Source organism: Cynocephalus volans, chromosome 8 (assembly GCF_027409185.1).
Source record: "Cynocephalus volans isolate mCynVol1 chromosome 8, mCynVol1.pri, whole genome shotgun sequence".
Taxonomy (NCBI): Eukaryota; Metazoa; Chordata; class Mammalia; order Dermoptera; family Cynocephalidae; genus Cynocephalus; species Cynocephalus volans.
In genome coordinates, this window is record NC_084467.1 from 118,043,309 (window position 1) to 118,055,450 (window position 12,142).

The 12,142-nt window shown below is 49.8% G+C and overlaps 1 protein-coding gene across 1 annotated transcript; it reads left to right on the plus strand.

Moving 5' to 3' along the window:
• Positions 1 to 113: 113 nt before the first annotated feature.
• Positions 114 to 10,243, plus strand: CASQ1 (calsequestrin 1). Its single transcript, XM_063104951.1, has 11 exons — positions 114 to 578; positions 2,300 to 2,384; positions 3,245 to 3,345; positions 4,713 to 4,824; positions 5,186 to 5,259; positions 5,623 to 5,753; positions 6,902 to 6,947; positions 7,393 to 7,447; positions 7,671 to 7,771; positions 8,417 to 8,491; positions 9,614 to 10,243. The coding sequence occupies exons 1-11, from the start codon at positions 300 to 302 to the stop codon at positions 9,758 to 9,760; spliced, it is 1,206 nt and encodes a 401-aa protein (XP_062961021.1). The 5' UTR covers positions 114 to 299; the 3' UTR covers positions 9,761 to 10,243.
• The last annotated feature ends 1,899 nt before the right edge of the window (positions 10,244 to 12,142 follow it).

The window sequence follows — 12,142 nt, forward strand, 5'->3', positions numbered from 1 at the left end:
GCCAACCACAGAGACATATTTAGACAGGACCAGGTGGGGACCGAGGGCTGCCAATTTCAGGGGGCAGCTCCAGTTCCATCCCCGCCCCCTGCTCCTATTTCTCCTCCTGACCCTTTTTCTCTTGGCTCTGTCGGCAGTTTCTCCAGGACCCAGCAGTGTCCTCTGTCCACTGCTCTGGGCCACTTCCCACCCCACACCCACTTACAGCCCCAAACTCAGGATTCGGGACCCAGGGCCCCACCCCCACCCCAGCTAATCTCTTCTGGACCAGGACAGCTGACCCAGATCTCACTACCTCCATGAGGGCTACAGACAGGATGGGGGCCAGAGCTGTGCTGGGTCTGCGGCTGGCACTGTTATTAGTGCTGGTGCTAGGGACACCCAAGTCAGGGGTACAGGGGGAGGAAGGGCTGGACTTCCCTCAGTACGATGGTGTGGACCGTGTGATCAATGTCAATGCAAAGAACTACAAGAACGTGTTCAAGAAGTATGAGGTGCTGGCACTCCTTTACCACGACCCCCCTGAGGATGACAAGGCCTCACAGAGACAATTTGAGATGGAGGAGCTGATCCTGGAGGTGAGTGAGGGGGACTGCGGGGCTGCAGAGCATGCCCAGCCCCTCTCTGAGGTCTTATCCTACAACCCCATGTAGATCTCTGAGGCTGGGATCTGGGGCCGAGGGACAGTGTGGCAGGACCCCTGTCTTGACCAACAGGATACAAGTGGCAGGTGGCCTTAGCCAAATGAGAAACAGAGACTCAGGAACCCAAAAGTATTATGATAGGCCATTGCAGACGGGGTGCTGCAGGGGATCTCCCCTCCATACTATAGGAGGCTGTTAGCACCAGATTTGACTAGGACACGGGGTCAAAAAAGGGAAATGGAGGTACTTCGGGGCAAGGGGAGAGCTGCAGTGTAGTGTGCTGCACCCCCCTCACCCCACCAACAGACTTTCCTGGCCAGAACATGCCCCCTCTCCACACACTTTAGGGCCTGCACCCCAAAGAGATCCAAACAGTATAAATTTAAATACTGATATCATACTTACATGTCATTTATGTAATGGCTAAATGTTTAAATATCTCCTAGAGACCATCCCTCCTCTTGGTCTCCCAGTTCCCTCTCTTCCTTTCCCTTCCCTGATTCCCCATCTGTCCCTATTGATAAAGCTGGATGCCCTGACTGGAAAATTCTTATGGTTGAAGGAGGCTTCAGAACACCTTCCCTATCTTTGTGGAAAGAGTCTCCTTACCCCCAATCTGACTGAAGACCCAAAGGAGAGAGGGGTTATTGTAAAAAGAAAGGAAAAAAAACCTATGCTTAGGGGTGCCTGGGAGATGTGGTCACACACACACCCCTATAGGAGCCGGGATGTGTCTGAGTTTCCTTGTCCAAGCTTCCGTGACCCTTTTTCTGGCTTGGTGGTACAGATAGGCCCCAGCTTGTCGAGCTTGGCTCATTTCAGGGTGAGACATCAAGACTACAGGCTGTCATTTCTGTGTGCCCCTGCGAGGTGCTGGAAACTGCCATCTGATTAATGAGCTGAGTATTTTTATCCTGAGTGCTCAGTATCCCTGGCCATAACACCTGCCAACCACCACCCTTCCCTGTCCCCCTGAGAATCACGGTGCCCAAGTCTGTGCTGGGTGGGGTAAAGCCACAAGCTATGCCCACAGCAGAGTGAATCAGGGTTAAACGCTGAGCTGAGAGGCTTATGGGGGCAGGGAACTCCAGTGTGACTGTCCACAGCCCAAGGACAGGCTAAAGTAGAGTGTGAAAGGGGAAAGTTGGGCCTGGATGAGGAGAACTGTCCAGTCTGTCAGTCTCTCTCCCTCTGGGGGTGACGAGGGGTGACTTGTACTCTCAGATCTCTGGCCTTCTCCACTCCTCAGCAACATGACCAGACCTCCAAAATTCTTCCCATTGGGAGTCACTCTGAAGAATCTCAGGGACTTCTAACATCACCCCCACACTGAGCTTGGCCTTTGATCAGGATGGAGTGCAAGGGCCCAAGTCTTAAGGAGGGAAGGGGCCCTCCGTTCACTCTGAAGCCAGACTTCTGAAGTATCAAGTGCAGCGCCTTTAAGTGAGAAATATTCATGAACTAAAATAAGGTCAAGCCAAAGATGGAAAGGGTGGGGTTGTAGTGATTTGGGGGATATTATGGATCTTAGCATATGTCAAAGTCAACTCTTATATTTCCTGCATTCCAATTGATCCAACTTGAAAGCATGAAATGGTGAATAGGAGTTAATAAGAATTCCAGGGGCTAATTTTAACTCTAACCCCTCCCTCCAGTTAGCAGCCCAAGTCCTAGAAGACAAGGGTGTTGGCTTTGGGCTGGTGGACTCTGAGAAGGACGCAGCTGTGGCCAAGAAACTAGGTAAGGGAGAGACGGGAAGAGCAGGAAGGGGAAAGCGGCATGGGAGACTGGGGAAGGCCCGAGTGGGAGGACTTGGCAGACAGGCAGTGGGATCTGAGGAGCTCAGGAACTCTTCCACCATGTATATTCTGAAAGGAGGGTAGAAAATATTGAGAGTGGGAGGTTTATGGCTGGGGGTCCCAGGCTCTCCTTTATTCCTTATAGAGACCCATTCTCAAATTCTAGAACGAGGTGGGGTGACCTTCTTTATTCTTACCTAAAAATCATGGCTAGGTGCGGGAGGGAAGTGAGGAGTCAGGGAACACAAGCAGAGCTGGAGAAGCCTCTGTAAACTCCTCTCCCCACCCCTCCCCCTCCAGAGCCGTGGCTGGGTGTTACAGCAGCCGGCCACCAGGGGCAGCACAGGCTGGAGACGGGACTCCGGATATGGATGGGGGAGGGGCGGCTCGTAATAATGAAGTCATCTGGTCAGTAATAGCAGAGTTAAAGGGCTGGACTGGGAGTCAGCTACTAGGAGGTAGCCTGAATGTTTGTCTCTAGTTATAGCAGGGAGAGGAAGGGAGAAATACCGCTGGAATCAGGATCGCCCTACTCCCTCCTCTCACGCCCTGCCTGAGGCCCCCGCCCCGCCCCCCGTTTCTCCCCGGGGAGCCGCTGGGCCAGGCTAGCTTCCTGGCCTAAATGTAGGGGCGTCGACATCGGGAGCAGGGGCTAAGGGGCCGTGGAGGCGGTGGGCAGGGAAGGGTGAGGTGCAGGATGTGGGGTCCCGTGGGATTACCGCATGGGCTGTGAGCCTGGATTTGGATCCTCGGATCTGTGGGAAGGTTGGGATAACGGCTCACCTCTGGCTCACTCCCTAGGACTAACTGAGGAGGACAGCGTTTACGTGTTCAAGGGAGATGAAGTCATCGAGTACGACGGCGAGTTTTCTGCTGACACCCTGGTGGAGTTTCTGCTTGATGTGAGCGTTCCCCTGGACCTGAGGGCCTTAAAGACTGCACTGGCACTGAGTCCCTACCAATCCCAACATTACACTGCACGCACCCCCTACACACATACCACACTCCCCACACTCACACCACACACTCATCACACACGTGCACCACACATTCACCGCACGACGCACCACACACTCATCACACACACACCACACACATGCACCACACACTCATCACACACATGCACCACACATTCACCGCACGACACACCACACACTCATCACACACACACCACACACATGCACCACACACTCATCACACACACACCACACACATGCACCACACACTCATCACACACATGCACCACACACTCATCACACACACACCACACACGTGCACCACACACTCATCACACACACACCACACACATGCACCACACACTCATCACACACACGCACCGCGCACACCACACACACACACCACACACATACACCACACACTCATCACACACATGAACCACACATGAATCACACACGCACAACACACTCATCACACACTACACACGCCCTACACACATGCATCACACACTTATACCACACACACACTACATACACATTCACCACACACCCACACACACTACACACACCCTACACACATGCACACACACACCACACACTCATCACACACATATACCATACACACACTACATACACGTTTACCACACACCACATACATTCACCACACACACTACACACACCATATATATACCACACACACCACACACAGTACACATTCACACCACACACACCGCAGACACCCCCCCACATACACACATACACACATGCATCCCACATACACACCACATACACTACACACACACTACACAGACCACACACGCCAACCACACACACGCACCACATCCAGCCCTTCACTACACACACCATACACACACTACACACTCATACTATACCCCCCCACACCACACATACACAATCACACACACCTCACACACACCAAACACACCACACATACATACCCCCACACACCACACACACCCATACACAACACATAAATACACACACAATCACACACCCCACACACATTACACATCACACACTACACACACACACACACCCTCCCACAAACTACATACATGCACCACACACACCACACATGCACCCCACATACACAACACATACCACACACTACACACACACTGTAACCCACACGCACCACACACATACACCACACAGACAACACACATACACACTCTGTCTACATCTAGCCCCCTCTCCCAGTTCCCCAGCCTTCTTCTCCCTAGATCCTTCTCTCTGGTTCTATCAGTGAAAATAGAAACTCACTCTCTTCCTTGAACGTCCTGCTCTCCCAGGTTCTAGAGGACCCTGTGGAATTGATTGAAGGTGAACGAGAACTGCAGGCCTTTGAGAATATTGAGGATGAGAACAAACTCATTGGCTACTTCAAGAGCAAAGATTCAGAGCGTGGGTAGCCTCTGACTCTCCCGTGCCTCTGCATGGCTCCCCCATTTCACCCGTCCTACAGCCCCTCCACCGGCTGTCTCAGCATCTCCACCCAACTCCCTGCCCCTCTCCTTCCCCTGCCACGGTCAGCTCCATCTGCTGCTCTCATCTCTGTGCTCTGGACCCTTCCCAGAAAAGCACGTCCAGCCTTCCACCTTCCCCCAACTATAGCACTACTGTATTTTACCCATTCTCAGAGCACTAGAGGGGGTGTGTCTCAAAATGAACCCCACCTGCCAAAGAAAAACTGGGGAGAGGGAGAGGGGAATTACTCGCTGGCAGACACTGGTTTCCCCAAGCCTGACTCTACGTTCCCCCTCAGATTACAAAGCCTACGAGGACGCGGCTGAGGAGTTCCATCCCTACATCCCCTTCTTTGCCACCTTCGACAGCAAGGTTCTCACCCACCCCCTGGCTGTACTGGGTCCCCTCCATGCCCCTAAGCTGCCTCCAGCCTCCTCTTCCAGAATCGGTGGGGGACCTGGGCTCCTCCTGCACACTGATAACCCCACCCCGCCCCAGGCTCCTCCCACCCGATAGATTTTAGAGCCAAAGAGGGGCTTTAGATTATCTAACCTACCCCCTCTCTTGTTGAACTGAAACCCAGAGAAGTTAAGATATTTGCCCAATGTCACAGTGGCAGTGACAAGGACTCAGGTTTTCTGACTCTCTTCCTAATATTTATTCCCCCATAATAACTGCTTCTCACTGTGACCCTGTGTCCCCTGCTCCACTCCCCTCCTGCCTCCTCCCCCAAAGGTGGCAAAGAAGCTGACCCTGAAGCTGAACGAGATCGATTTCTATGAGGCCTTCATGGAAGAGCCTGTGACCATCCCAGACAAGCCCAATAGTGAAGAGGAGATTGTCAACTTTGTGGAGGAGCACAGGAGGTGGGGGTCTGAGTGGGGTAGGCTCCTCCTTGGGCTAGAACACCAGTCTGTGACATGGGCTGGAGGAATCTCAGCCAGCAAGGAAGGTGGTCTCAACTGGAGATGAATGCACCTCTGGGCACCAGCGCTCACTGATACACTAATTATTTTTCATGATATTTTGCACCCCAGTACTTAGCCATGAGCCCTACACAGAGAAGGTCCTCCATAAATGTGTATAGTTCACTGTGATGTTGATTGTGATTTAAATAATCTGTCAACAAACAAGTGCTGACTGACTGTGGTCTGCCAGGAACTGCAAGGTGCTTTCTGTCTCTGTTATTAACTTAATCCTTTTAACAACCTCAGTGAAAGAGGTTCCATAGGTAGTAAGTGTCAGAACCCTGATCTGTCCCACGTTCTTTCTAATATATTACCCTACACCAATGGTTCTCAACAGGGGTGGGGAGGGAGTGGCGAGGAGGAAGGAGGATTTTGCCTTCCAAGGGATATTTTGGCAATATATCCGGAGACGTTTTTGGTTGTGAGGAGTGCTTCTGGTATTTAGTAGCTAGAGGCCAGGGATACTGCTAAACATCCTGCAGTGCACAGGACAGCACCCAACAATAGAGAGTTATCCGGCCCCAAATGTTAATAGTGCTGAGGTTGAAAAACTGCCCTACACTCACACACAATTCTCTTCATAGTATTCCACAACTAGAAATACCCATTCATCAGAATAAATACTACTTACTCTCTCCCACCCTCTCCCAGTAGATTATGCCCCCTTCATCAGGGCAGGTACAAGTTTGCCTGGTTCAACTCTACCCGGCACTTAGCACAGTACTTAGAATATACCAGGCACACAATTGAGTGAGTGAATGAATATATAAATGTATGGATGACTACCCAGATGTCCAGTTCTTACCTTTCTACCAAAAGTCTCTCTTCCAGCCCCCTTGTCCACCCTCCCCTCCCCCACTGCTTTAACCATTCAGTGATCTGGGCATGGTGCCCAGAGCTTAGACTTTGCCAGATGGCTTTGTTCTGGGCTACAAGCTGTCTGTGCCCTGGGCCTGACCCAGAGGCAGCCTCTGCTATGGGGACCCTCTAGAAGGGGGCTGTCCTTCTCACTCACTGAGTATTGCCCTTCTGACTGTCTCTTCCAGGTCAACCCTGAGGAAACTGAAGCCTGAGAGTATGTATGAGACCTGGGTGAGTGCCCCCGGCCAGGGCAGCCCCTTGAGGAGCATGGGTGGCTGAAGACTCAAGTCCTAGAAACATCCCACCCCGCTGCTCCTCATGCCCACTGTTAGGAGAAACAGTGCACCAGCAAAGGTTGAAGGTTTTCTGATCTGAAGACAATGTCAGGAATTGGGAGACAGACATAAGAGGATGAAGATGACAAGGGAGGAGACCCAGGCTCTGGGGATAAAGGGATTATCCAGAGGAGGTGTGGGGGCCCTGGAGCTAAAAGAGACAGTGTCACTTGGAAAAGGGTCAACATCACAAGAATATACCTGGTTCAGAAGCTGGATTTCCACAAAATTCAGGTTCAAGGAACATCTAGGATCTGTTCTGGGTTTTCCAACTTCAGAGAGTATAATAGTAAGGTTTCCTTCCCCACCCCCACTCTGCTCTTCCTCTCACCCCCTAACAGGAGGATGATCTGGATGGAATCCACATTGTGGCCTTTGCAGAGGAAGATGATCCTGGTGAGGGAGGAATACTGGATTGGATTGGGGGGAAGGCAGAGGGAGGCAGGTATGTTTGTTGGAGCCTAGGCCTCACTTGAGAGGCATTCCTGGGAATTTGCAAGCAGCCTGGGGCTAGACATGTGGAGTTGTGGGAGCAGGGAAATAGATCTGGACTCCAACTTCCCCTGGGTCCCTTTCCTCTCTACTTCACCTCATACTTCTCATTTGTGTTCACTCCAAGATGGCTACGAGTTCTTAGAGATTCTCAAGTCTGTGGCCCAAGATAACACTGAAAACCCTGATCTTAGTATCATCTGGATTGACCCTGATGATTTCCCCCTGGTAAGAGGCACAGCTCAGGCACTGCTATCCTAAGGTGGGCCTTAGACTGTGGCACCTTCTTAGCTGGGGCTTTCTTTCAGAGTTCCTATACCCCCTCCTAGCTGGAGGGCTCTGGGAGGTTATACCTGTTGCATGTTCAAGGGCACTGTAGGCATGGAGAGCATCCTGAGCAAGTGACTCACATGGGACACAACCCTCGATTCCCAGAGCAGGGCTGGGCAGGTAACCCATGTGCCAGGGCCAACTCCTAGCAAAAACCAGAGGTCTGGTGAGCAGATGGGCACAATAACCCTGCACACAGGTGTACACACTCAATCACAGAATCACTGCATAGAGATTCCATGTCTCAGAGGATGGTTTTGTTCTCAGCCGAATACCCAACTCCTAGCACTCATTGTTGAATGAGCAACTGAGTGAACAAATAGAAATGTGAGAAACTTTCTGATACTTTCACATTGGGATTTCTACTCTTTCGCTGCTTAGCTCTACCCACTGTCTTCAGGCCCTACAGCTGGACCTGTCCCCCATCGACTGCCAGTTGATGCTGTCCCCTCTCTTTATCCCTGGGCCGACCCTCACACTCACCCTCTTGGACTCATGTGTTTTTAGACTCCATTAAGTTGCCATGTTTTGGTCTCTCTGCAGCTGGTCCCATACTGGGAGAAGACGTTTGACATTGACTTGTCAGCCCCACAAATAGGAGTCGTCAATGTTACTGATGTAAGTTTCCTTCCCTTATCCCTGGTTGACCCCAACTCTGACAGCATAGGTAGCTCTCCTCCCCTCTGCTAACGAGAAATTAAGCCCTTTCTAGAGGAAGTAGACATGCCTGGTCTGAGGGTCTGAACATGCCCCTGTCTTTATTTGTTGGAACAGATTGCTCATCCTTCAAGGTCCAGTTCAAATCCTTTCTTCTCCATGAAATCTTTCCAGATCTCCCATATGGGATCATTCCCTCCATGGCACTCCCAGAGCTCATTTGGCCTTGAGAACATGACTTCTACATGGCTGTTTATGTATCTTGTTTGTCTATTCCAGCAGACTTTGAGCTTTTTGAGGGCAGAAGTCTTCTCATGCACACATTGTAGGTGCTTCAGAAATATCTGTTGAGTTGAATTGAATAAGCCAGTCTTTGCTTTCATAGAGTCCTCAGTCTAATTGGGGAGGCAGGTATTCATTCCATCAAGGCCGGATCTGATAAGCTTTATGATAAAGATACAAATAAAATGCTAGAAATGCACAGAAATTAAAGTGATTTCTGCTTGAGAGATCAGGAAAGAGTTTAAGAGAAAGTCGCATTTAAAATGGAGATTGTACAATGTATAGGATTTTAACAAGTGGTGATGAAGGGAAGTCATTTCCAAACTGAGAAAAAGGAAGATCAAAAGGTCGAAAGTAGGAAAATGAATATCAGGTTTAGGAAAGGGCAAGTAGTTTTTTATGGCTTCAGAGTCTAAAGATCGCTGAAGATGGTACTGGAACTGGAAAAGCAGGTTATGAAAAGCCTTGAATGCTGAAGAGTTGATAACTTTATTCTACAGGCCATGAAGGGCCACCAAAGGTTTTGGGCATAATAGAGAGATCTGTTTTAGGAAGCTCAGTGTGGTTAAAAGCATGGAAGACAAACTGAAGGGAGAAGGTCTATTTGCCAATCTAGCTTTTCTCTCCACTCCCACCTGCCACTAGTCTAACCTAGACTTTCACCTGGACAGTTTCCTGGCCAAGACAGATGAAAGGAAGGGACAGAGGATGTAGGAAAGGATGCAGAGTCCAGTGAGTGGGAGGACAGGTCCAACGACCCTGGTCAGACTTAGCTTCCTCCCTGCCTGTGCTGTCTCCTAGGCGGATAGCATATGGATGGAGATGGACGATGAGGAAGACCTCCCTTCTGCTGAGGAACTAGAGGACTGGTTGGAGGATGTACTGTCAGGTGAGATCAACACAGAGGACGACGACGACGATGACGACGATGATGACGATGACGATTAGTTGCTGTGACAACCATCTTCCAGCCCCACCTGCACTCCTCACGTTCCCTCCCACCTTCCCTGTCCTTCCCCAAGCTCCTCCAGGGACACTAGGTCATTCTCTGCCAGAGAGCCAGCTGGGGTCCATATGCTGGGTGCTGAGACCCTAATCCCCATCATCTGATGAGCTACTTTTCCCTGCTTGCTCATCTGACTTGTTTCTTATCCCATAACTTACCTGTATCTCTTATTCGTTTCTTCCGTCATTCCCCATACTCTTCTTGTGATTCTCCTCTTGCTTTATCTATGGGCCCCATCTCTCTTCTATTCCCTCCATCTGTGCGCAGCCTTCCCTCACTCTGTCAAATCCTATATCCTTCTGACCATCCTGTCCCTGGCCAAGAGGAAGGGAGGGTACTGTGTTTGGGGCTGTGTCTCAGCAATCTCTCATTAATGTATTTGGGTCAAACGAGAGGCCTCAATAAATATGTCTGGGGCAGCATGAGCAAGTGTCTCTTGATGAATTCTCACCCCTGTGGTAGGAGGCAGGAGGCCAGAGGATGGGGGATTTGGGTGTGGGTGTCTTGTTGGGAATGAGCTAGGACAAAGTGATAGGAGGGGGTTGCAGCTCCCTCTAGGCAGTTATCCCAGAGAAGCCTTGATTATTTATCTGCTTCAAGTCAACAAGCCTTTTCTGAACACACAGTGTTTGTCCAGCCCTGCTGGTAGGCTCTGGGAGAACAGAGAGTGCCAGGCCTGTCCCTGTTCTTGAGCTGATTAGCCTTACTGAGATGTCAAGACAAGCACACCAAACAATTGAAGAAAAATACAAAGCAATATGTAATTAAGTGATTATGTGCCGCTTGATAGCACCCTCCCTGCAGCTCTTATTTGAACATCAAGTCTGAGCCCCAATTATACTTCCTCGGTGAGACTTTCCCAGAGGTTGCCCCTCCTGCAGTCCCCTCCTCTGGGTTCCCACTGCACTTGCTGTGTACACCTCCATTCTAGTACTCAGCACATTCTATTATAGTTCTTCATTTACATGTCTGTCTTCCCCACTAAACTGTAAATCTCTTGAAAGCAGGAACCCAGGCTTTTTTTGTGTGTCCACAGAGTCTGGCACACAAGAAGTTGTCTGTAATAAATGCTTCTTAAAAGAACAAATGAAATGAGACGGCCCTGTGGCTCACTCAGGAGAGTGCAGTGCTGGTAGTGCCGACGCCACGGGTTCAGATCCTATATAGGGATGGGCTGGTATGCTCATGGGCTAAGCGTGGTGCAGACCACACTGTGCCGAGGGTTGTGATCCCCTTATCGGTCAAAAAAAAAAAAAAAGAACAAATGAAAGAACGGAATGTACTCAGAAGAGAGAGATCAGAGTGGGCTTGCTGACTTCATAAAGGAAATAAACCTTTCGTAGACCTGAAGTTGAGGAATGGGATTTGATTGAAGGGAAAGGAGTTGGGGAGGGAATATTTCAGTCGTTGAAAGCATCAAAAGCACTGGCAGGATGTGTTTGTCACATTGGAGGCATAGAGACCAGACACATGAGAAGAGAAATTCAAGTTGTCACATGAGGTTGGGTAAGCATAATGGGGCTGGGTTGCAGAGGTGTTTGAATTTAATCCTGTGAGCTGGGTAGGACAGGCAAAATTTACTCTGGTAGCAATGAAAAGGATGGATATGGGGAGGAAAGATGATGCAGATGCTAGAGGCAAAGACCCTAACTCATAATCAGAGGCTGTTATAATAATTGGAGTGAAGCTGGTAGTACATGGTGGTGGAGTACAAGTGGTAGTCATGGGAATGGAGAGGAGATGTTGAGTTTTGTACAGTGGAGATCCCCCAGACCTGCACCTGCTGGAGTTTTTGGCAGGACGGACCCACAATCTCTGCAGGATAGGCCCAGGCTGGGGTAAGCATAAAGGAGTCGGGGAGTGGGAGGACCAAGCAACTGAACAAGACCATAAAATAATAGACATTATATATCTTCCATGCATCAGATGTAAAGGTGTTGCTGGGAGACTTGATTTCTAAGTGTGGAAAGATGAGGCCTAAGGTTAGAGGAGTTTCCTTTCACAGACAAATCCAGGAAGTGTCCCTAGAGAAGATGACAGGAGTGTAGAGAGTAAAAACCATGTATTCATCCAACTTGTACCCATTTAATAAATGTTTAATAAGTAGTATGGGCACTAGGCTAATACATAACAAAATTACTATCTAGCATAGGTCAGTGGAAGACCCTGGACTAAGTAATAGCTCCTATTTTTTTAAGCACCCATGTATCTATGCCAATCCCTAGAGATTTACTATTTTTGAATCTCAGAAGAGCCCTATAAAATAGGTACTGGCATCTCCATCTTACCTGAGAGGACACTGAGGCTCACAGGCATAACTTGCC

Excerpts from the sequence above, each read along its gene's own strand:
- CASQ1 (XM_063104951.1), top strand. The coding sequence starts at position 300 with ATGAGGGCTACAGACAGGATGGGGGCCAGAGCTGTGCTGGGTCTGCGG. Across the intron at positions 5,260-5,622 it reads TTGCCACCTTCGACAGCAAG|GTGGCAAAGAAGCTGACCCT; the intron begins GTTCTCACCCAC and ends CCTCCCCCAAAG. Across the intron at positions 7,772-8,416 it reads ACCCTGATGATTTCCCCCTG|CTGGTCCCATACTGGGAGAA; the intron begins GTAAGAGGCACA and ends GTCTCTCTGCAG.